This window comes from Rhodofomes roseus (genome assembly GCF_022264815.1).
Source record: "Rhodofomes roseus strain CIRM-BRFM 1785 chromosome Unknown C8Q71scaffold_3, whole genome shotgun sequence".
Classification (NCBI taxonomy): Eukaryota; Fungi; Basidiomycota; class Agaricomycetes; order Polyporales; family Fomitopsidaceae; genus Rhodofomes; species Rhodofomes roseus.
Genome location: NW_025952959.1, coordinates 2,126,541 through 2,149,763, shown reverse-complemented (window position 1 = coordinate 2,149,763; position 23,223 = coordinate 2,126,541). Strand labels below are relative to the sequence as shown.

Here is a 23,223-nt window from a genome sequence, read left to right as displayed (position 1 = left end):
GATGAAGACGTTTGCTTCCTCGAATAGAGTGCTGAAGTTTCCTAGAGCGTCCCGCGCGTTGAGGTCGTTGAAGATAGCTTGAGCTTCCGCGGGCTTGCGAAGGTGGACCTTGAATCTACCCGTCCCATCCATTAGATCCTTGAGGTGAACCTTGTCGACTGCGTCCTTAGCGGCTTGCATAGCTTCGTCCACCGAGACCGAAGGGTTCGACGGGGCCGAGTTATGGGAAGGATCGTTCGACTTCCAAGGAGTCGACGTGGCCACCGGTTGGGGAACGTAGACAGGCATTCCGGAGTTGTTGACCTCCACGGGGCAAAACCAATTCGCGGGGGAAGGAGTGATAGGAGGCGACCGCCGGGCACTCCATCCGGGTGGTAACGCCGTCTGCGAGCTGCCGTCGGCCGGTCGAGGTCGAGGCGACTCGACGAAAGTTGACGGCTTGAGGTCGTGCGAGGGTTGAGCTCCCGTGGAGGAATCGTCGTCGAGACTCCCCGGGACGAGCATCGTCCGCGGGAAGTTGAGGGGAGCGACCGGATGGGGAGAGACCGAGGAGCGGAGACTTTCGCGCACTCGGTCTAGAGGGGGAAGGGAGGAAGTAATGGGCAACTTACGGGATCCTCCCGAGTCCTCTACGTCCTCTATAGATGCGACTTTACTTCGGGCCGTCCCCTCTGGAGTCGGAACGGAGATTTGTGTGAAAGGTGAAGCCGATCCCGAAGGGAGGGCTGACGAGGGGCGAGATGGCCGTGAGGCGTCGCCGAGAAATGAGGTGCCCGCCGCGGGGGTGCACGCGGTCATAGCGGCGGGTCGAAGGGGAGACAGACGTAGAGGTTAAGGCCTACGAACCGATGGGGCAGTGGACCGTTCCCCTGAGTGTCCACCAATGTGAGAGACGGAGGTTTCGTCTACTCGCACTGGGAGGGAACGGGCTGCCTGGCGGCTCGAACGTTGGTGGTCGCTCCGCGACCGAGTCGTAAGTGGGTCGTGAAGGTCGTGTGCTGGCGAGGAGCCGGCCTGAGATATACGGTCGGGTTGGCGAGGAGCCGCCGCGACACGTATACCGACGTGCACTAGCGAGGAGCTAGCGTGGCACGAGTCGTCGAGTCTTGGCGAGGAGCCGAGACGCGAGGAGCCGTGGACGTACGCGGAGGTGAGGTCCGCGAGGTGAAAGCGTGCCTGCAGCGAGGAGCCCAGGAGGCCAAGACGGCGAGGAGCCGCTCTTGGGGTAGGAGACAGCGAGGAGCTTCTCCTCAGAGCGGCGAGGAGCTCGCGCTGGGCGCCGAGGAGCGAGGAGCTCGCGCGGCTGGGGACTTACCTCCTGGTTCGGACGGTGCGGTATCGCACACGGACGAGTGTGGTAGGAGTTCAAGAAGGTCTGGCGTCTAATTGCTGGACGCGCGCGAGATGACTGCGAGCGCGCGCTTACGTAATTACAGTAAGAATACAAGATGTACTAATTAATCTAGGGACGCGGTACGAAAGCCTGCGGGTCGCGATTATCGAAGGTAGTCCTATATACGTTAGCGTACGCAGCCTTGATGCGCTCTACCGCATCCATAACAAGAGCTCTGCAGATAGAGCGGCTGACAAGTGGCGGCACGGACAGCGATAATATACGATACGAGTCGGAACGACCTCCTATGAACGGGATACGTGCAGACATCCATCAACACCATCCTCGAGCGCGGCTTCCTCCCCGCAGTACGTCTGTCCACCCATCCCGATCTGCTACAACGCTCACACCCCACAGCCACCATCCGCGTACTACACGCTCTACCCGCGCGCCCTCGACTCAACAGCCCCCGCCGCGCCCTCGATCTTAAGTCAGTCCAAATCCGCGAACCTCATCCACCTCGAGGGCCGCGTCGCGGTGTCGTCCGAGGTCGTGGAGGCGCGGACGCCCGAGGAGGTCGCTGGGCGCGCGGATTGGGAGGACAACACGGAGAAGCGGGAGGCGAGCTTGCGCGAGCGGAAGGCGCAGATGATCCTGGCGGCGAGGCGGTGCGTAGCCTATGCTTCATCTTGAAGGCGCGTGTTTGGCTGATAGTGTCTGCGATGGTGTATGCGGGTGCTGGCACAGCAGGCGAAGGAGGCAGGTTCGTCAACATGACAATTCCCCGGCAAGACCAGCTTCCTCAACATGATCGGGCACGCTTTCCCTGACGTGCTGCTCGGCAGCAACAGCCGTTCACGGTGAAGGACGTGCAGGTGAAGGCGGACACCCCCCAAGTCCGCGGTGTGCGACTCGAAGCACCCTGACAACTCGCTGTACAAGGTGCTCACGCCCCTCGCGATGCAGCTCTCGGCGACTCGCCGGCCGTTCAAGCTGCCCGATCATTGGCTTGTCACCTCTCAGGTCGACGTGATCCCGTTCATCCAGGCTGCCATGTACGTCCTGCAACCACCACTTCGTATGCTGACTCTTACCTTCCATCATCGTAGCCTCGAAGAACGGAACCTCGAACAGTCATCCAACGCGCGCACGCCCACGAAGTGGCAAGTCGCATACATGAGCCCGCGCCTCGGGGTGCTGAACGATATCCCGTTCGCGATTCCGTTCGAAGTGCGCGTGTCCATCTTCCGGCAGTTCGTCGCATCGGACCTTGTCGCGCGCGGGCTGCTCTCCACCTCGAGGCGGCACGCATTGTATCCCAAAACACGGGTGATCGTGCGCCGGGAGAGCGTCGCACAGGGCGGGTTCGAACACCTAGGCGACATCGACTTGCACGCGCCCGTCGCGATCACGCTTGTCGATCAGCTCAGGAACGGGGAGGCGGGGATCGACGGAGGGGGTCTTTTAAGGAGTTCTTGACGAGTCTGTGTCAGGAGGTGGTCCATACGGGCCGCGGACTGTGGTCGGCGAATAAGAAGAATGGGCTGTATTCGAACCCGCATTCGTATGCGACGGAGGGTGAGTGTTTGGTCCCTTGAAAAGGTGTGGGTGGACGCTGATTGTGTGGTATGTAGCGCATAGCTTGACCTGGTATCGCTTCATTGGGCGGATACTGGGGAAGGCGTTGTACGATGGGATTATAGTCGACGTGGCGTTTGCCGGGTTCTTTCTTGCAAAGGTGAGTACACGGCTCGACGTCGTCGTTCGATCGGGAGACTCATTCGCATCCCAGTGGCTCGGCCAGCAGTCCTTCCTGGCCTGGCTCGATCCAGAGCTCCATCAGGGACTCATTTTCCTCAAGCATTAACACTGGCGATCCCGAAGAGCTCTCGCTCAACTTCACCGTTGTGGTGCAAGAGTTCGACGTCGCACGCACAGTCGACCTCATCCCGAACGGGAGCAACATCGTCATCACGCCCGAGAACCGGCTGCAGTACATCTTCCTCGTGAGCCACTACCGACTGACAAAGCAGATCAAGGAGCAGAGCGAGGCGTTCTTCGAGGGCCTCTCGGAGATGATCACGCCGCGGTGGTTGCGGATGTTCAACCAGCAGGAGCTCTAGATCCTGCTCGGCGGCGTGAACGCGCCTAGACGATTTCCGAAATGTAGAAGCACTGTCCTCCTCCCTGAAGGCCTGACCACTCCAGCATTGACGACCACCATCGATTTACCTCGATAGGACCATATAAGAGCGTTATGGGCCCTCTATCCTTTTCGGGACAGCAAAATCACCACTAGCGGGCATGTGTAATGCCCCATAATGGCATACTCTCAGGCCGAGCGTTACTTTTTATACACTCCGAGTCACCAGGATCGATTGCTTGCATGCTTCGTGTGCTGACTCGCTTTCAGCACCTACAATCGCGGCGTATATCTTCGCTTCGGGTTCTGACTTGTCAGGCCTTCAAACTTCGCTTGCATTCGACCATGGCGCAGTCAGTCGCGTCCTCCTCGCAGCCTGCGCAGCTGCCCGCCCTAGAAGGGCTTCATCTAGGCCAAAATGAGGGCAAGAAACCTAAAGAGAAGAAGGAGAAAGCAGCGGCAGCGGGTGGGCAGCCATTGGAGGTATGTGTGCTGTATGCGTCGCATAGACATGTCGCTCATCTCCCACAGCTCAACGGCCAGCGTACTTCGACCATCGCATAAAGGTGTTCGACCAGTTGAAGTCGGAACATGATGAATGGGTCGAAGGTGTGTCCATGTCTTGAGCAATTGTCGAGCCACCGTTTCACGCTTCGAGACAGCACAACCACGTTAAGAGATCGAGACTGATCGAGATCACAATGCCCGACGACTCGAAGCGCAAGGGCACTAGCTGGGAGACTAGCCCCATGGACATCGCGAAGGAGATTTCCAACGGTCTCGCGGATCGCGTCGTGAGTGCGAAGGTTCCGACCGTCTCTCCTCCGCCGGGCACGCTCGTGCTGAACTGCGTTAGCTGAACGGCGACGTGTGGGATCTGGAGCGGCCGCTAGAGGGCTCCTGCACGCTCGAGTTGCTCGACTTCCAGCACCCGGAAGGTGCGTGGTACTTCAATCATTGTGGAAGGCCACCAGTGACGATTGGACGTAGGGAAACACGTCTTCTGGCACTCGTCTGCGCACAGCCTGGGCGAGACTGCGGAGCGTCACTACGGTTGCCATCTATGCATCGTCCTCCCCCCACGGACGATGGCTTCTTCTATGAAATGGCGATGGAAGACAGGTATGTTTGTTTGTAAATCCCGTTTATTGTCCTCTGAGGGCGAAGCCCTATGTAGACTCTAACTATCTATATACAGACTTATAGTATCGAGGCGATGGTGTCTATCCAGTCATTGGCTCGGTGTGTCTCCAAACAGGCAACGTCGCCGCGGGGTGGGATGTTAGTATCGTAGTGGGGCTATATGTTATGTACAGTAGGAATATTAGTGTGTGTTTTAGGGCTTATGTACAGTAGTAAAGTCCGTGATAGGATGGTATGGGTATTAAGAGCGTGCGTTGTGTCGTGTTCGTCTCGTGTCTTCGTCCGGGAAGACAGGTATGACCTCGCACAGATGTTATATGGTCCCCGCTGACTGGTGATGCAGGGCTGTGCAGAACTCGGACTACTCTGCGCTAGAGAAGCTGTCAGACATGGCTGTGAAGGAGAAGCAAAAGTTTGAGCGGATCCTGGTCTCAAAAGAGAAGCTGCTAGAGATGTTCGGGGTAACTTCTATATATTTAATTGTCTGGATGACGTGCTCATGCTGTTCGGGCAGTACAACAGATACAAGAAGTATTCCATCGAGACGAAGATCCCTGACGGCGGAGCGACGACGGTGTACCGCTGCGGACCCATGATCAATCTCTGCGTTGGCCCTCACATCCCACACACGGGCAAGATCAAGGTGTTCATGGTGACCAAGGTGAACACACTTTAGGTGCGCAGGCACTGCTACTGAGATCAATGCGTATAGAACTCGGCATCGTATTTCCTCGGTGATCCGAACAATGACTCACTGCAGCGGGTCTACGGAATCTCGTTCCCGGACAAGAAGCAGATGGCCGAGTACAAGGTGTTCCTCGCCGAGGCCGCGCGTAGTATTTACAGCCTTAGCTACTCCAGGGCATCCGGGTCACCACCTGGCCTGGACAGTACGTCAATCTCTCCCTGTGGTCCTCGACGCGTTTTTGCAAGGCTTGGAGCCCATGCAGTTGCTGGACTGGGCGGACCGCACGGCTTCGAACCTCTACCAATCCGAAGTGCGCAAGCTTTCAAGGCTGGATGAGCTACATTTCGTAGCAAACGCTGCTTCGCCGGAAAAGCTCGAAACGTTCACTATACGCCAACTTGCGGTGACAATGGAGACGCACGCACCGCGACTCTGGTGCCTATTCGATGTATTGCTCGATGCGGATGACGAGCTTGCAAAACGGCGCGAGAATCGGCGTGTCAAACGCAGGGCGTCCCGAATGGAAGATCCTGCGAAGCGCTGCGCTCTTGTGGACACGGACGATGCAGACCTTGACGATGAAGAGGAAGTTTATTGGGCTGAGATCGAGTCGCACGCGAAGTAATAGAAGCAGACGCGGACGCGGGGCAAGGCTCTTGCGAGGTGGTCGGAAGCGCGAGAACGCGGACGCTCATCGAGGAGGCGACACGGGTCAGAACAAAACGGCAGATACCGGGGACGCACCTGCGCATTCCGAGTCACGCTCGGAGTCGGGCAGCCAGAATGAGAGCAGTGGCTGAGTGGCAGGCCGGAGGATAACCGGCTTGACGTGTACGTCGCACATTGCTGGATAGGCCATCATCGCTAAATGCTCGCCCTAGGGATGTAGCGACGGACGGACGGATGATCAACGAACTCATTCGGCGGACCTCTTGATACACGAATTACCCTTGAATCGCGCTTTCTTGATGTGTTGTATATACACTCTTGTTCTCGATATAGCTGTTTGCTGTGCTTCTGTAAGCTATTCCCTCGGATATCATGGTAAGAGCTTACTGGTTGTGTTGTACGATATGCTTGTGCCCCCGACTGGATTGCCTGTAGCTTCCGCGGACGAAGATGTTGCTATTCGATGTTGGCATCATGCTGTACTAGTTCATTTGGTACAAGACCGCCTCCCGTATGGCTGCTTTGAAGTGTGGTTAGCATTATCGCACCTCTATATAGCACACAATGTTCCGTCGAGCACATTGCAACAAGCAAGAGGGAATATGATGGAATGAAAGTCATATTCCTAGGTCTGATCATACTTCGCGACGACGGTTACAATCTATGCCGCCGCATCCACTAGACGATACGCACACAGCTTCGTATGTCTGTCTGATTATAACCAAGCTCGTACCTCGTGCCGGGCTGACGGACGTGCCTCTTCCACTGCTGCACCAGCAGCTAGCTGCGTAGACAGGGAAGCTGCCAGTCAGCACTGTATGAGCTTGATCGGATATCAACATACTGTACTCACAACCTCGTCCCACAGCCATCGCCGCCTCCCGCTCTCACGGCCTCCCATGTGAGCCCTACAGTCTTCTCTGGACGTCTGGGTGCGCCACCTTCGATGAGGTACCACCTGACGCGACTACCGAGCGGGCAGCTGGTTGAGTCGAGGGCCGAGGCCCATATCCCGGTAGCAGCGACCTGTTCCTTCATGCGACCCAGTGATGCGTGTATAGCGCAGGTTGCGATTGAGAGTATTGCATAGTGGTGGAGTAGTAGTAGATGGTAGGCAGCACAAACCCCTCGTGGAGGGTCTTGCGGCGAGACTAGGCAGATGGCAGGTTCACACTCAGTAACTTGAAGTCAAAGTTACGAGGAATCTTCACGATGCACGTGGCTACCGTCCTCCTCAGCCTGTGACGATAAGCCTCGAAGGTGGGATGATGAACGAAGTTGGCGAAGTACGGTGTCTGCTTCGTTGAGGCGTTTGGGGCGGTGTTGAATGCGAACTCGGTGAGAGGGAGCTATTCGACCCAGTCGTTCGCTGATAGCGCGTGTAGGCACGTAGGTACACCTCCAGTGTCTGGTTTGTCTGGTCTGTAAGGCCGTCTGTCTGCGGGTCATAGACGGTCGGGGCGCGACACTTGGTGCCGAGAAGAGCAGTGAGCTCGCGCCAGAAACGAGAGATGAACGTGGACAGGGCAGAGAACGGCGAGATCAAGTCGGATGCGATCGCAAGGACAGGGCACAGTTATCGGCGCCATTGGCGGGTGCGGGAACAATGCGGAGAAGGCGCGCGCCAGCCAGACGGTGGGTACAGCGCGGGAGGTCACAGGAGGAGGGTGCGCAATGGGTGGAAATTGGGACATGTGGCAGCGTCAGACGAGATTACGAGCGCCGTTGCGATGCGCGCACAGTGTGCAATGCTCCGGCACAGCATAGGGGGGTATCGAATGGGACGCGCGCATCGTTCACGAGAGCAGGTAAACACTGTATGCTTCTAGTACCTCATACAAACATAAATGGACAACGGGCCCGTCTGTAAAACACAGGTTCGCAACGCGTCACTTGGAGCTTGCCAACCCTCCCGCTATGCAGAAGTCAGAACAGAGTGACGGAATCCAAGTTTGACACTTACAAACTGCCCGGAGTAAGCGACGCACGCCGCCGATCTGCTTTGCACTCATCGCCAAATCAGCGTCCAATATCAGTACATCGCTGGCCTCTCTCAACGTGTCAAACTTCTGCATCGTTGGTCGCGGGGCCATCAGGGATGAGCTCGCCGCCGGGGTCAACCAAAGTCGCGGGCTCCTTCTTGTTGTGCTTGCTGCGCGGCATTTGGACGGGCTGAAGACGCGCAGTGTGCAGACAGGAAGCAGACAACGAGGAGATTAGAGAACAAGACAAGATGGTATCCTTTGTTCGACGCACCTGTGGCGTATGCCCAAAGCGTCCCGGCGGGCTTCGCGCCTCGCGCCACTCCTTGCAACGAACAAAGCGACGGATCTTGTTGATACCCCGGTTGATCATTGACGCGTATGCGAGACGACAGTGAACGTGCAGATAGAGAGGAAGAACACATAATCAGCGAACAAGCGGAGGTCGTCAGCCTTCGTGCTACGCACCTATGGCCATGTCACTTCGTCCGCTGCGGGAAAGCGGGCCAGTGGGTCTTGTCGTGCACGATGAAGACGGGGCAGCTGAGCTCAAGGAGCGTGTCCCATCGGATGCGAGGCATGCAATGATCTAGCTGCTTTGATGAGTTTGCGAAGTAAGTGCGTCAAGTGCAAGATTTTGCAGACATACAACAACAGTTTCCGGTAGCAAGATTCCTCAGTCGGGCTTCTTAAGAGACATGGAGAGAGGGAATTCGTGCGGCTTGCATGAGTGAAGGTGCAGTGGCCCGTGGATCTTGAAGGCCGTCTTGAAAGAGCGGCAAAGGTTCACTCAACTGCTCATACGAGAGCAGGAGTTCCCCACCCGGACATCAGCACATGGTCGTAATCAAAGCGGACGTCCGGGTTACCAAGAGGCCGGTAGGGAGCTGACACAGGGTTACTGGTGAGAATACGGAGGAGGAGACGGGTGGCCGATGTTAGAGGACGCCGTGTTGCGATGGACCAGGAATGGGGACTTGGCGCGCGGAGTCGAGTGAGCGTGCCCGATATGGTATGGTAGACGCCAGCTGACGAGAGATCGCGTACAACTCTACGACTCCGACGAGTTGGAGGACGTCCTCTGACCTCACTCTTGGCTGCCGCTCCTTGAAGGCCTTCTTCCTCTCCGCCTTTTTCCTCTGCTTCGCTGCTTCATCTTCACTTCCCCACCCTCATTGTTCTGCGATTTAGGAAGATTTCGATCTCCCTGCGCGAACGTAGCCAAAGGCGCGGTTTAACTGCTGCCTGGCATTCCCTCGCTCAGGTCGTCAACGCTTGGCTCCTCAACACCTCTGTCGCCCGCCCAACGGTGGTTCACGCTCTTCAAGCACGTCACGGAGGCCGTGGATCATCATCTTGACTGAGTTAGTGGGTTTCTGAGCACGCCGCGCGTGTGATACTGACTTTCGGGTCAAGACTGGTTCGCCGGGAAATATCAACCGCGACTTCTGCTTTTCTCTGTCGGCGAACGACGTATATTGAACGCTCCTAGGTAAGCCTGTTTGGGTCCAACTGCTCAGAAGCTTACGCTGGTGACCAGATTCGCACTTGAACACTGGTTGTGCACTCAAAATCCGCGCTCGCCCCGCTCCCGGACAAGTGGGTTCAACGCATTCCGAACATTTCTGTATCCGTGGGTATTATCCTACCCTACGTTTGAAGTCGCTGATAGTGGCTGCAGGGTCTCCAGGTCTCAACTCGCCTCACGGGTATCCTATCTTGAACCTAACTCCGTATTTGTGTCGCCCAGGTATGTCACTGGACACACCTTGGTGTGACGACGACTCATTTTCGTATCCAGGATCACACCATGGCCGACGCCAATCTCAACCGCCCTGTCCATTTCATCGAGTTCGTCCTAAAGGTCTCACCCGCGTCAGGTACGTGACCTTCATATACACTGGCTGGATGACCATCGGCTCATGCGCGTTTGGATAGAATTGCGCTGGCCCATAGGCCCCTTCGACGCGAAATGTGCCGCGGACGCTGAGGATGACTGTAACGTCTTCACGTCCCCGAATATGAACTGGGTGCCGGAGTTTCCGCGCATATCAGGTCAGGAGATCGTCACTCGTGAGGATGGGCTCTGGGGCCCCCAAGAGTACACGCGTTGGCCTCAGGTATACAACAACCGGTGTATCCACCACGCCTGCATTCCGACTGAACAGTCTCCGTACGCGCCGGGGTACCAGGTCTACGAGGGCCTCGGTTTCGACCCATGGGACCAGTCCAAGGGCTGTGGGGTAGCAGATTTTGGGCAGCTTCGTTCCCCTGTAATGACGGAGCTGGCTGAGATGGCCGTGCGAGTACTCGCGGGTTACGATAAGGCCGAGGCTGCAGCACGCAAACGCAATGAAAAGGCGTTTTACTCGGATGCAGGAGTCGACCGTCGCCTGGGAGGGACCCTAGGCATCCTCTTGAGGAATGCTGTGGATCGTTTGATGGCTCTGCCGTGTACGAAACAACACGCGATGGTAACTGCTCGAATGGCGCATCGCCTCATGCTCGAGCTCGCCGGACTGACAGTATACTACGAGGTCGTTAGTGTCCGGTTCAGTTCGAACCACACCACCCCTGCTCCTCTGCTCAACGTCCTTGGGGCCTTCGTACGGAACGATGCCGCCGCCCAATTGTTCCACCGTTTGGGCCTTCCGTGTTGGCACATCCGCCCTTGGTCCACCCACATCAAGATACACAAGATAGTTCGGCCGCGTCGCTGGGATTCTATCCTCAGCCATGTACCGGCCTCCCCCCGCATTCCTAAATCATGGTATGATCCCGATGGTACACATCAGGACCCCGCGGGCTGGACCCATTCGTCAGTAATCTTCGTCAGCAACATGCTGGCATCTTCCGCACTCCCTCGACTTCAGGTTGTCTCTAGGGCAGAGGATGTAGAGAATGAAGCGAAAAGACACAAGGCAGACGATGCCTCCAAGCCTATCCTCGCTCCAGCGAAGGCGCAGCCACCCGCTCATAAGTCTAGCAAGAGAGGAACACGCTCGCAAGGTCGCAAGAGTGGCACGAAAGCCTCCAACTCGGGCCCCCATCCAGCCACCGAACTCCAGCTTCCACCTCCTGATCTTGTGCGTGTTTCTCCCAACTGGGTTGCTGCGCTCTCGCAGGCCTCTCCGCTGCTGTTCCCACCTCCCGTCGCCTCTGAGTACTACTTTCCCCCACCTTTCGTCATCCTCAATTCCAAGACCAAACAATCGCGGTACATCCACAATTATGCACGCGTGCGTCAGTTCTGCCAGGCGCGGCTCGTCGACTCCTCCATCAATGGCACGCCGCTGCGTGTTGCTGATTGGCGCCACGTACTATATGGCGACTATCGTCTTGATGAGCCAAGCGACGCGATCCGGGGCTCAATCGCTCGAGCATCAGAGGGTGATACCCTATCGCAGGCTCAAACACACAGTTACCTCTATGAACGTACACAGGCGGTTCGACGGCTCTTCGCCAAAGGTGGTGGGCTCACATCCTACAACGAAAGCGATGTCTCGTTGTACCGCGGCTTTGAAGTCAACCTGGACCTCGCCAAAAATCCTGGACACCTCCTTGCACTCATGATATGGGAGCTATACGAAACGAATTGGCGTTGTGAACTGCGCGCGCTCGACACGCGACTGGCTGGACGATCCGATGACGCCTTCCGCCATTGGGAGCGCGAGCAACGCATCGCTCAAGTGTGGCTCTCCAAAGAGTATGAATCCGGTTTCTCCGTCGTCGACGTATCTACACCGTCCTTCTGTTGGACCCCCGCCGGCGAGGATGGTTGGGAGAAGCGCCGCGGGAATCTGCAAGCTCTCCTCTCTGTGATGTGTTCTTGGCCCAATGTTCCTGAAACAGTACGATCCAATGCGTCGACGATCGGCGGCTGTGATGACGTTGAGCTATTCAAGTCCGTGGACGCCTGTGCCCTCAAATACTATGTAAATACGTTTGCGACGCAGTTCCATCGTCTTCCTTGCCCTCCTGTTCTCCTTCTTCAGCATCCACGTGTGGCACAGACTGCCCATCCTGTGTAGATACATACTTGCACCAAAAGACATACCTTCTCTCATGAATGTATCCCAATGCACCAGCTCAATGCAATCAGCCACTGTGGACACCCGTCGCCGCTCGCTTTGACGCTAAGTGGCCTTGTTGCGGTGCCAAGCATCGTTGCCACTCACATTGTCTCCTCGCGTAGAGGTGGCCCCTGTGGCCAAACTGTGGCTCCCTCACCGCGGGCAAACCAGGTTTTTCGGACTCCGAAGATTGCTAATAACATCAGTGACCGTTGCCCGCGGTGCCTGTAACACCGCTACAGTACGGTGTTAACTTATAAGATAATCTACGCCAGACTGGGGCCCCTTGGCCTTGGGGGCTGGCTTCTGACACGGTGGCGCCCATGCAGTCATCTGGCTCTATGACTTCTTTCCCTCCGCCATCCCTCAGGTACCGAACACTTCTCCTCCATGTCCTCCATACGTTATGTTTATGGGCACGGTCCTCACATCGTCGCTGACCCTGGTTCGGACGAGGGCCACGTCAGTTGCACTCACTTCGACGGGTTACCTTCAAAGGCTCAGCCTGCAATTACCGACGACGGTGTTTGGGAGGGAGATACTGAAGGTAAGTTCATTGATTCGCATCAACCGCAGAAGCAGTGTCACTCAACGCACCTCAGGTGCATCGCTCTCCCCTCCCCTATCCTCTGCGAGCGATCCAACGTCCTCCCCTGTGCTGGGTCCTGGGCATTACGACGATATCGTAGAGCTCGGCGGCGCGATCAAGAAGTGGCACTTCGCCGACAAGATCTTCGGAGAGCTGCTGGAAGAACCCGATTTCCCTCGACTGTTCAACACTCTCATCATCCGCAACAACATTACAGAACAGGATTGGAAAGCTACAAGACTTTTCATTGAAGACCATATGTTACTTCTACGTTACCTATCGTGAGTACGCGCGACTTATGACACCACCACACACTCTGAACATTCCCGGACAGCTTCGTGTACAACCCCGCCATGGGCAACCTCGAGGTATACGGGCCGTCAAGCCTCCATCAGATAGTCAACGATTCGATGACGAATGCAGTCAACAGCGCTGTCACCGTCTCATCGCCCCAAGCCGTTTCCATGGACGGCACACGTGGACTCCTCAACGACAACGTTGGACACACCCTGGACACTGTGATGACCATCGCCACGACGAAGAGACTATCAACGACCGATTCGATCCGCATCGTTCGCGACACATTCGTGAACGAGACGTCGTACACCCAGATCCTCAAGAATGTGCTGAACCAAGTCAGCAAACCACGATATTTGATCTGTCACTGACTGACCTATCTACAGCTCCACGTCGCGATGCGCGTGTGCCACAACAGGGGTCCGCTGCTCTTCACGGCAATCAACCTCGAAGAACTTGAGTACAAGGATCCAGATAAGGACAAATCGGAGCCCGACGATAAAGGGTTTGTAGCTGGATGCGGCGAGGGGAATGACATCTTGTCTACTGGCTGGAAGCGTGGAGGTGAGGTGCTCGTCGGTAGGCTCCAAGCGCAGTTGTTCGTCTTCATCCCAGAGGATCGGCAGGAACTGCGACATTGCCTCGACAACTACTCAGTGCCTCAGGACTGGGTCCATTGGAGGTACTGCGTGGTATGTAATGTTTATCTTTACCTATATTGTGTTTGATTATTGCTCACTTGCACTCACGCAGCCCATCCAACGCAGATATGAGGAGGGGTCAGAGGTCGCTCAAGTGCGCGATCACGTCGTCAACAAGTACCAAGGTGCGATCCGAGACATTCGCGAGGCGGCACACAATCAGCGATTGAGCGCGATGCTCTCAGAGGTGATCAAGACAAACGACAAACACCTCATACGTCGCGCGGTGAAGGAGCTCGAAGAGACTCCCAACTTCTCCCACCCTTCCATCCCGGACCCGATCCCGAGCTTAGCCAATGACATCTGGATCGCTGCATACCAGATGGCGGAGGACAAATGGGCCAACCACGGTTACCGAATTGACAACAACGACCCGGATGCACCCGCAGGTGCCGATGAGCGCGCAATGCTCCGCGAGGTTGCCGCGAGTATGAAACGACGTCTCGACAACACTGAGAAGGATGGCGACGACGAAATCATCGCAAGCTTCCGCAAGAAGCAGCGCGTGAACACGCCGCCGCCGCAGACAAACCCCGTCCAGTTGCAGGAAGACGCGCACAGCGACGAATCGGCGAACAGCTCCTTTGAACCGCAGAGCGGTGGCTCTGGCGACAGCTCCTTCGAGGCTCCTCTCAACCTGATCACGGGCGATCTGACCTTGTTAGCCACCGGCCGTGAGCTGAGGAGCGAGACTAGTGGGCGGCGGTAAGGCGGTAAGTATGCGCGGTCGTGTCATGTGCTATACAGTTCGTGTCGCTCATGTCGATCGTCCTTCCGTCTTCGTCTTATGCATCGTTGTTCGCATCGTCGTGAATGTAAAGCTATCATATTGCTTTCCTGTACCCGTTGTAGTGTCTGTCTCATATACGTAGTTTGTATAGACATTATTGTATGACAATTGGCCTCTTGATATGACATGTCACTTGGTTCACGTGCAGACTGGCAGTGCAGATCTTGAAAGAGTTGCAACCGACAGTCATTGGTCTTGGGCACCTTGGCGTCCAACTCAAAACAACTTCAAATTCCTACTACCAATTGTCTGCACTGATCAGGAAAACAGCGCGGGCTCTGAGGGCGCCTGACGCACATGCGAATCAGGCCTGTCACGCCGGCTTGCACTACCCAATGCCCAATGCACGCAAAACACCAGCAGCGGCCCTCGCACAGGTACAGCGAGCGATCATTCGTCATGCTTACGTGTGGCGAGCAGTATCCGTCGGTGCCTACTCTTCTCTCTCGAGCGAGAGGGAGTATGGGCGAGCGAGTGAGCATGGGCTTGGCGACTCCCTCCTCGCTCGGCCAGCCGCCACTCGACAATGCCGAGCACCTATCCGATCAAGCTTCAGCGATCACGCCGAGGGCAGCGATGCGCGGAGTGTCGAGGGACACACCCGAAGGGAGGTACGTCTCGGAGAAGCTAGAATCTGCAGGGAAGGCGAAGAGGGTTTTCATGTCTTCGATGATGTCGAGACCGGCAGACGGCCACACCAAGCGATGGTCCGGTGAGATGAAGAGGAATCCGCGCGAGAGAGCGAAGTCTGCATCAATATCATTGTCAGTTTGCGCAGGGAAGGATACATAGCTTGCATGGAACCCATACCGCGGACGAAGTCCGTAAATCTGGCCGAGCTGGCCTCGTTGCGGAAGCCCGCTACCAGGCCGCCGCCATGAATGAAGATGACCATGGGCAGTGCCTGTAATGTTGGTGGGTACGTTGAGGTCGAACTGGATCTCGAGGTCACCGACGCGAGATGTGATTGCTTGCGTGTTTGGCTTACTCTACGAAGGGTCAAACCTGGACGAATATCGCCGACGGCATCATCCGTAAAATGTGCACGACTCACTTCGTTGGCGTACTATCCGCGAAACTTCTGGATTCGAGTAACCCTTCGTGTCGGACATGCTGGAAACATACAGTTTTTGAGGAACGGCGGTCGGAGATTGCTAGCATGATACATTCTGCGAGTATTACACCAACAGCATGTCATCATCAGCACAGATGGTGTCAGCACAGATGGCGCAGTGAGCACAGATGGCACATCGTGAGCACAGACGTACAAATATGGCCGGCACCGCGGGTCGCTCAGATGGAATTCCATTCATTCAATTCCTGCATACGATAGTTGTTGAGTCAAATTGGCTGCACAGTAAGGCACGTCAGCTGTGCTAGTCAACGTGCACGATTGATCGCCGGTGTCTTCGAGCGGTGGTCACGTTGATCGCCTTCAGCGGATGCCCGACCCATCGATATCTGACACTGTACCGATACAAGGCACACTGCAAGTATGCAACAGCAGTCAGCACGGTCTGCGGCGACAAAGATGGTCGATTTTAGCACGTACGAGGATTACCACTGGAGAAGTTACCAGTGTACCCTGAATCCAGGTGCTATACTCCTGCACGATGTTGCTGTCGTCAAAAGAATTCTTTCCCTGCACGCTTCGCAGGCGACGCTCTGGAGATGTCAAATTATGGTCATTGAGCATCAGCAAAGTCGGAATTTGCTGACGCTCTGAAATCACTGACAAGTTGCTTCCCGTACCTCAGCGTACACATTCCGTCAGAAGAAACAACTACCTTGCTTAGGGAAAGGCTCAGGACGTCAGTATGACATTTCGGGGATCTCGCAGCCAATGAGAACGCAATGAGCCCCATCGCACGGCCAACCTCGAGCCCACGAAATCCTGATTCTTCGGGATTGACGTTGACCAGAACCGTGTCGTAGCGAGGATATCGACTACCACGCCGCGAATCGCCAGTCGTGTGACAAGGACACTGGCATAAACGCGCGCGACGGCCCGAGGACGCAGGATCGACCTCGCAGATGGTGTCGTCGATGTCTCTAATTGTGGGACATGCTGCGCCCGCTCGGACGCCTGAGTACCGCGGATCGCCCCACTTCCAGGTGCCAATGGTCTCTTCTGGCGGGCGTTGTTGTGCGCGAGCGCGGCGCATCCCTGTTGACCATACATGAGCACACTGAAGAGAACGTGCTCTCTCGCTTGCCTCTCATACCAGCTTCTTTGCACTCCCCAGCGCGGACTGCATGACCCGTCTGACCTGCCGCAACCCGCCGGTAACCCGTACCCGTTCACATGCATCAGTACCCGGGCGGGTAAGGGTCCGAGTATGCTTCGGGATACCCATGGGTGTAGTCCGACGAGCAGCGAGAGAGCTGAGCGCATAGAACCTGACCTCGACCCTTGAGGATTTTCGATCGCTGAGACGTGACGCTATATGCTTGTCAAATTGCATACAGTGAATTTTGTGGTAACATACGCACTCAATAGGGTAATTTCTCCCCCATATTCGCTGCTCTGAGAAAGCCCGTTGTCTATATCTGTGCGCGACGACCTCCGGTCAACGCGCGACACTGGCAAGCGGTGTGCGTGTTGTGGTCATAGGAGGATCCCTGTGTGATACCATATAGATGATATATATTAGAAGAGTAGAGACTACAGAAAGGACGGGGCTTACAATAATCCTGCGCGGAAGACTGCGTTCGATGATAGTGGCTTGTGTCCCCGACTCATGTGGATCGTAGAGGACCTCGACGACTTCGGCGCTGCGCGCGACGGCTTGAGTGATAGGTCATGTGATGTAGGTCGTAACAGAGCACAAGCCTCAAGGTGAATTCGGAGGAATTGTTGAGGGCATGAGAAGTGGTAGCGTCGGGAACAGGCAGAGAGGCAGGCAGAGGCCTGAGGTTTGCCCCGACGCGTATGGGCGCTTGTTTTCTTGCGGCGGTGGCAAGTCAGCGACCTCGACACGGCCACATAGCACGCTCGTTCTGCGACAGTGTACTAACATCTACCGCGCGTCCGGTAAGTCTATATGGTCTTCATCGCCACAAATCGAGGACTCGCCGCCGCCGTCTCCATGATGCTCGTCTCGCTGCCACTCCCCTACCGCTTCTCGAGCGCTGCCGCCTCTGCCCTCCTTCCCCAAACTCCCCTGTTTATACGGGACCCTGCTGGCGCGAAGCTCAGGAGGATAATCACCTGGCTTAGCCGGTCATTGTTCCCACTGTGGACTCTTGACTCTTGCGTCGGCCTCGGTGTTCGGATGGGGCGGCATGAGGCTGCGCCCATCCCGTCACAAGCGCGGTTACTCCTGGACCAATTCCCGCATGTCGAGTCCGACATCCTCCTCGCCATTGCGCGCCACACGCTCGAACCGATCGAGCTCTACAAGCTCGACGAGCAGTACCGCAGCGCTAGCTCCGCGAACACGCCGCTGCCCGCAGACCTCTCGGACCCGCTGTCCACGTCCAACAACGGTGACCACGCGTGAGTTCATCACGCACTACTACCCCTCCTTCTCCGTGCTCATCTCTCCCCTCTCCACCTACTTCCGCATCCCGTGCTCATCTCTCCCCTCTCCACCTACTTCCGCATCCTACTCGCCCTTCACAGTGGACAAATCGGTGTTTAAAAAGCTCGAACATTGATCTTAAATAGAAAGGGTCAGTAGTTTTCTAAGAGGCCATGTACGGTTCCATAACATGGCACTTAAAAATGAAATGTTCACCGAATGTAAGACTTTTCGTACATAGCGGCTGACAAATGTTATGTTCGGCTACAGTACATTGGCCACATGTTCTCCTCATGTTAGCAGCGCGTACATTGCGACTAAATTATGTATGGTCAGACAATGGTAGTCGTTCTAGCATTGCTAGTAAATTTAAAATGTTAGAGTGTCGTGCATTGCGGGAACAAAGGACACACATTTTAAATGTAATGACAATGTACGAGGGGCGATCATACGTAATGTTCGCTTTACGGACAGACATTGTTTACGATGTACTAACTGTCATAATTGTCGTGCCTCGAACATGGCATGTAAATTTCTTATGTTCCAACGCATAACATTTGAAATTTAAACATATATTGTTAGAAAGTCGTACAGTCCGTATGTTAGTCAATCAGTATGCGCGATTCATCCCAGAGCCGAAAGGTGAATCATCAATCGGTGTGCGTGATTCGTCCCAGAGCCGAAAGGTGAATCATCAATCAGCTAGGTGATGATTCACCTATCGACGTGCCCGTTATTCACGCCGAGTGGTATTCACATCGTGAATATGACCTGGCCGAAGTCGCGCGCATTCGTGTCGGTGGATTCAGCTGGCATGTAATCCCAGCATCGACAGACCATCGGCCCAGGAATCACCTTCCGCTTGAGACCCAATACGGGCACCGGGCGTGAGCGCATGCGGCTGTGCCACTTGTAGTCGCCCTTCGGCTCGGCGGTAGGCAAGCGCGACGTGGACATTTCGCAGGCAGTGCCGTAACGTCTTAGATCGCGCGCTGGGCGTCGGCCGGAACTCACTCCTCAAGGTCAGAGTTGGCGTCAGCCTCAGGGATGCTCGACAACGATGAGATATACATGTCCTGTGACAGATATCAGTCTCTACGTGCATAAAGGTACTCAACATACCTTTATGATAGGAAATACATGAATCTCTCCAGTCTTCTGAGACGTCATAGCTAGCGTCTCGGTAGCAAAATTGGGAGCCGGAACACTGGAATAGTATAGTGTATACGTGAACGGACATACGACGTCCGCAGCGTAAACGACTTGTGGCGGTAGGAGGTCTTCATAATATAAGCAGCCAGATACCGCGAACCCGAAGGTGCGATACGGATCATCGGCGCGTGCATTCTTCTGGTCTACTGGCTTGTACAGGCGAACAGTGCATCCGCAGGCGAAGCTTGACGACGGGATGCGGAACGCGCTGAGAGTCTGTTAGCTCGTTTTCCGACACTGTAATATCAGCAGTGGCGATCACTCACATAAGCCAAGCTCGTAAACTTCTGCTCACTCCCCGCCCTTCTGTCTTCCACGCAATCCAGCGGACTCGATGCCCCACCTTCTTCCTTAGCTCCTCCTTCGTCCACTCCACAGCCGCAGCACCCTCCTCGATGGCGCGTCCCGCCACAGGTCACCTCGTAGTTGATCTTCGGCGAGTCTCCAAAGTCCGGTAGGAGCGCGTCGTCGGGTTCATTCAGCGCGGGCGCGAGGGACGCTAGTCGCTGTGCCCCCGCGACGATCATACTGTCCGTCAACGAGCGCGCCTTGGACAGTATAGGACCGAATCCCAACCCAGGGGACATCAGAGCATCTACGGAACCGCCTCACATCAACACGGTGCCCCACACAAACAACCGCACTCACTGTTACACCCCACCACCGGCCGAACCAGCTCTTGCGGTTGACGTAGATGGTCCAGGGCTTCCTGCGCCTCCATCTGCATCTACAACGCATCCACGCCCTCCGCCGTATCCGCCTGCTCCTACCACGCCGAACCCGACCCACCGAGGCCCTCAAAGCGCCTGTGGAACCTGCCCAGCCGTCCGGTGACGGCTTCCTCCTCTGCCTCGTCTCCCAGAAGCCACGGTGAGACCCCGGAATACCACGCGTACTTCGACGCGGCGCAGCCATGACGGCATACGGGCTGTACGCCGGGAGCGCCTCCACGTCGAACATGAGCATCTCCTCCGCCTGGCCGTTGAAGTCAGGGTACTCGGCGTGCTCGTATGAACTCGAACCGTCCGGGTGGTAGAGGTACCGCGTCCATCCCGCCTGGACGTTCCAGTGGTCGGGTCGCGGGGGAAAGCTCGACGCCCGCAAGATCCTGCGCGAGCGAGAGCCAGGGCTGTGCCGCGCTCGCGCCGATGGTGTGGAAGTGCTCATCGAGACTGTGGCCTTGCAGCGGCGGGAGCGTGAAGTCGTATTTGGAGGATAAATCTTTGCGCGGGGTAGATCGAGCCCATGATTCTTCCCACTCGACGTTGCTTTTGTCAGAGATTGCGCACTCTGTCGTGTTTGCTGGCAGATATTTTGTGTATAACAGATGCGGGCAGAGAAGTATGAAACAGTCGGACACGTCTTGCAACAGGGAGCAATCTGTCCAGCATCCGGGCAGGCCTTGCATTCGCTTCCTCGACCGCGGTGATCACCGTTCAACGCGCGTGCCGTTCGGTACGGATGTCGCATTGTACGCTGCATCACCGCCACGTCACCGAAATGGCGCCTGATTCGTTATCGACCGCCCACGATAATATGAGCTCGACAGGCAGCTGCGGATTGAGGAAAGTAGTCACGGCCAATAATCGATCAGTACATTGCAGTGGTCGATGTGGCATAGATACTCACCGGAGTGCTACGCACGATCCACCCTCTGCGAGCCGTTTTTGTAGACGGCACGGTGAACGTTTTGCGCGTCGCGCTCGACACATGGTGAGGGCAGCGGCCGGTTGGGTATGTGCTGTGACAAAGATCGAACGCGAATGGGGGTAAGCTCGCGGTGTAGGGTGTATACCCGGGCTGGGATGGGTGAAAGGGTTGCAGGAACCGGCATGTGCACGATGAGCAGACATCGGGCGTCCGTCACGAATCGCACGGACTGTCGAGAGAGAGCGGCGGCACGCCCCTCAGCGAGGCACAGCCTGGGGAGACCAGGTGAGTGACACGAAGGGCAGGCGAATGGCGAGCGGGCTGGTGACAAAGGAAGGGCGGGCGAAGAGAGCGTATGTCGTCGCATTTCGGCACGGCGAGTCGCGGTGGTGCGTCGGGCGGCCGGTCGTGCTCGTGCACAGCGGGCGCGAGACTCGTGGATTGCAGGCACAGGGCTATTGCTACGCGCGCGCAAGACGGCTCGAGGGGGTGACAATCAATGAAGCCGACGGAGCGCGATCGGTAATCAAGGGCGTTACATGGGGAGGGTGGGGGATACATGTCAGTCAAGCCATACTTCATCACATACAAACTGCACGCGCGAGTGGTCATTCGAGTCCATCCCTGCGTCATCGCACCGGGCCCTAATGCCACACCACTTCAGAATAGTCAGCTTGGTCGCTATGCTGTAGACCAGGCACTTACCTATGCTTTTGTGCTTCTCCCGCAGCTCCGTGACCTTGTCCCCGTCGAAGTCGAAGTCGCCGTCCAGTACGCGAGCCTTGCCGATTCCCAGTTCGGCGATGTCGATCCACATCCCTCCATCGCGCGTCCAAACAAAACACGGCGTCGGCCGCCAGCTATCCGGTCTCTTAAGCAGAGGCAGGTCGAAGACAGTCGCACCGGGCAGAGGGTGGACGGGTGGAGCGGGGCCATGTTCACCGAAGTTCACGATGCTCCAGGACGACGCTGTCATCTTCGCGGTGCAGCCGTTAGAGGGTAGGAACGAAGGATCAGTCGATATACGGTATACCTGGCTGTCCGGACGCGCGGACAGTAGCGGTGCTACGCGGATCCAGTCGCCACAGACCTTGGTGACCAGGCAGGGACGCAATTTGCGCGATGGACGATGTCCACCCGAGTCGTGAGCGAAGCGGGTGGCTTTCGGGGAGTACCAGACGACGACAGGCGAGGCGGTGAGTCGAGTGGACATGGTGAATTGAAGCAAGGATGGTTGCGCGGGAGAAAGACTAAAGCTGGGAAGAGCAAGTGGGTCCGGGAATGAAACTTCTGAAAGGAGTCGCCGGGACGCTGTGGCGGTCAGATACAAGCTGGGAGACCGCGGTGGACGTACGAGAGCGGAATTATCTGCGACTGTCACGCGCGGCGTACTCGACTGCAAGTGTCTCGCGATGAGTTTCATGACGTTCGGTAGGCGCGCGCGCCAGAACGCATCGCGGAGTGCGCCGCCCTTGGAATTCCAGGTGAAGACGAGGTTGAAGAGTGAGGCGACGCCGCCGTCAACTGGGGCTCGGGGCAGGTGAAGATCGTCGCGGGCGGATTGACAGACGACGTGCTGATCGAGGGTGGGCTTCTGCTTCTGCTGGGCCATGACGGTCGACGCAGGGAGGTGGGAACGAGGCGTACGCGGGGACACGGGCAGTGGGAGGGGAGAGAGAAATGGAGCGATTGAGGTACTGATAGTGAGCGGGCGATTGATCCCGACATTGCTATATGGGCACGAATTGCAGTAGTGCGGCGAGCAGACGTGTCTCAATGAGTTCGGACGGTAGTAGGCACTTGACCGTCGCGGGCGATCCTGGAGGTCCAGGCGCAATGGTGGCATGGTACGGCAAGACATAGCATGCCCGTTGCAGCGTGTGGTACACCGCCGAGCGCACGTCAACGTGCACGTACGCTCTCGCAGATCCAAGTGGTGCTGCCATGGCGACCGTAATGTGCGAAGGCGGTGAGAAGGAGTGACTGCAGGGGCTCTTGGGCCGATGGATCCGGCATGTTCTTCTGCGCATGTGTCTCGTGTAGAATCGTCGAGTGCTCGATGCAATGTAGGTCGAATGCACGCAGACTAGCGTCTGCACTGACGGACACGAAGGTGTTTGTCGATCCTGGTAACCAGGCGACGTCGTGATACTCCCGGTCGTGCGCGATGAGCTGCGTGCTCGCGCTGGAGGTGTGGATGTTCTACACCGTGCACGTCCGCATTGCCCGTAGTCGCCAGCAGCTCCGAAATGTGTCGCCTTCTGGTTCCACGCATAGCTCGAGGCCACGCTCGGTGGCTACTGCAGGGCGGGGTACTCGCCGCCCACTTACTCGCCTGTTCTCAGACGTGACACACGCATGATTCGCGAGAGCAGGTAGACCTGCTCAAAGGGCCCATTTGTATGTACATTTGCGACGCGTCGTTCGGA

General features: G+C 56.6%; 9 protein-coding genes across 9 annotated transcripts; 5 read left to right on the top strand and 4 right to left on the bottom strand.

Annotated features, from left to right (window-relative positions):
* Window positions 1–9: 9 nt before the first annotated feature.
* C8Q71DRAFT_854411 (uncharacterized protein) lies at window positions 10–798 on the bottom strand (the record flags this gene model as incomplete). Its single annotated transcript, XM_047927050.1, has 1 exon — window positions 10–798. A coding segment is annotated over one exon (789 nt), but the record flags the coding sequence as incomplete, so codon positions are not given.
* A 606-nt stretch (window positions 799–1,404) lies between these two features.
* On the top strand, window positions 1,405–3,484 carry C8Q71DRAFT_885624 (uncharacterized protein; the record flags this gene model as incomplete). The annotated part of the gene is made up of 12 exons (XM_047928563.1): window positions 1,405–1,435; window positions 1,467–1,525; window positions 1,660–1,701; window positions 1,751–2,001; window positions 2,081–2,096; window positions 2,179–2,238; window positions 2,300–2,388; window positions 2,443–2,749; window positions 2,827–2,911; window positions 2,968–3,071; window positions 3,126–3,139; window positions 3,195–3,484. 12 exons carry the CDS (start codon window positions 1,405–1,407, stop codon window positions 3,454–3,456), a joined length of 1,320 nt encoding a protein of 439 aa, XP_047783352.1. The 3' UTR covers window positions 3,457–3,484.
* A 693-nt stretch (window positions 3,485–4,177) lies between these two features.
* C8Q71DRAFT_854408 (Threonyl/alanyl tRNA synthetase) lies at window positions 4,178–5,932 on the top strand (the record flags this gene model as incomplete). Its single annotated transcript, XM_047927049.1, has 7 exons — window positions 4,178–4,282; window positions 4,333–4,414; window positions 4,467–4,602; window positions 4,963–5,080; window positions 5,134–5,280; window positions 5,332–5,455; window positions 5,511–5,932. 7 exons carry the CDS (start codon window positions 4,178–4,180, stop codon window positions 5,930–5,932), a joined length of 1,134 nt encoding a protein of 377 aa, XP_047783351.1.
* A 3,948-nt stretch (window positions 5,933–9,880) lies between these two features.
* C8Q71DRAFT_700623 (uncharacterized protein) lies at window positions 9,881–11,989 on the top strand (the record flags this gene model as incomplete). Its single annotated transcript, XM_047920131.1, has 2 exons — window positions 9,881–10,834; window positions 10,919–11,989. 2 exons carry the CDS (start codon window positions 9,881–9,883, stop codon window positions 11,987–11,989), a joined length of 2,025 nt encoding a protein of 674 aa, XP_047783350.1.
* Window positions 11,990–12,421: 432 nt separating this feature from the next.
* On the top strand, window positions 12,422–14,327 carry C8Q71DRAFT_854406 (uncharacterized protein; the record flags this gene model as incomplete). The annotated part of the gene is made up of 5 exons (XM_047927048.1): window positions 12,422–12,578; window positions 12,634–12,901; window positions 12,955–13,255; window positions 13,304–13,609; window positions 13,671–14,327. The coding sequence occupies 5 exons, from the start codon at window positions 12,422–12,424 to the stop codon at window positions 14,325–14,327; spliced, it is 1,689 nt and encodes a 562-aa protein (XP_047783349.1).
* Window positions 14,328–14,953: 626 nt separating this feature from the next.
* C8Q71DRAFT_854405 (uncharacterized protein) lies at window positions 14,954–15,303 on the bottom strand (the record flags this gene model as incomplete). Its single annotated transcript, XM_047927047.1, has 2 exons — window positions 14,954–15,156; window positions 15,219–15,303. The coding sequence occupies 2 exons, from the start codon at window positions 15,301–15,303 to the stop codon at window positions 14,954–14,956; spliced, it is 288 nt and encodes a 95-aa protein (XP_047783348.1).
* A 2,197-nt stretch (window positions 15,304–17,500) lies between these two features.
* On the top strand, window positions 17,501–17,911 carry C8Q71DRAFT_721062 (uncharacterized protein; the record flags this gene model as incomplete). The annotated part of the gene is made up of 1 exon (XM_047921406.1): window positions 17,501–17,911. The coding sequence occupies one exon, from the start codon at window positions 17,501–17,503 to the stop codon at window positions 17,909–17,911; it is 411 nt and encodes a 136-aa protein (XP_047783347.1).
* Window positions 17,912–20,053: 2,142 nt separating this feature from the next.
* On the bottom strand, window positions 20,054–20,328 carry C8Q71DRAFT_885618 (uncharacterized protein; the record flags this gene model as incomplete). The annotated part of the gene is made up of 1 exon (XM_047928562.1): window positions 20,054–20,328. A coding segment is annotated over exon 1 (258 nt), but the record flags the coding sequence as incomplete, so codon positions are not given.
* Window positions 20,329–21,438: 1,110 nt separating this feature from the next.
* C8Q71DRAFT_854402 (uncharacterized protein) lies at window positions 21,439–22,406 on the bottom strand (the record flags this gene model as incomplete). The annotated part of the gene is made up of 2 exons (XM_047927046.1): window positions 21,439–21,452; window positions 21,500–22,406. The coding sequence occupies 2 exons, from the start codon at window positions 22,404–22,406 to the stop codon at window positions 21,439–21,441; spliced, it is 921 nt and encodes a 306-aa protein (XP_047783345.1).
* Window positions 22,407–23,223: the final 817 nt, after the last annotated feature.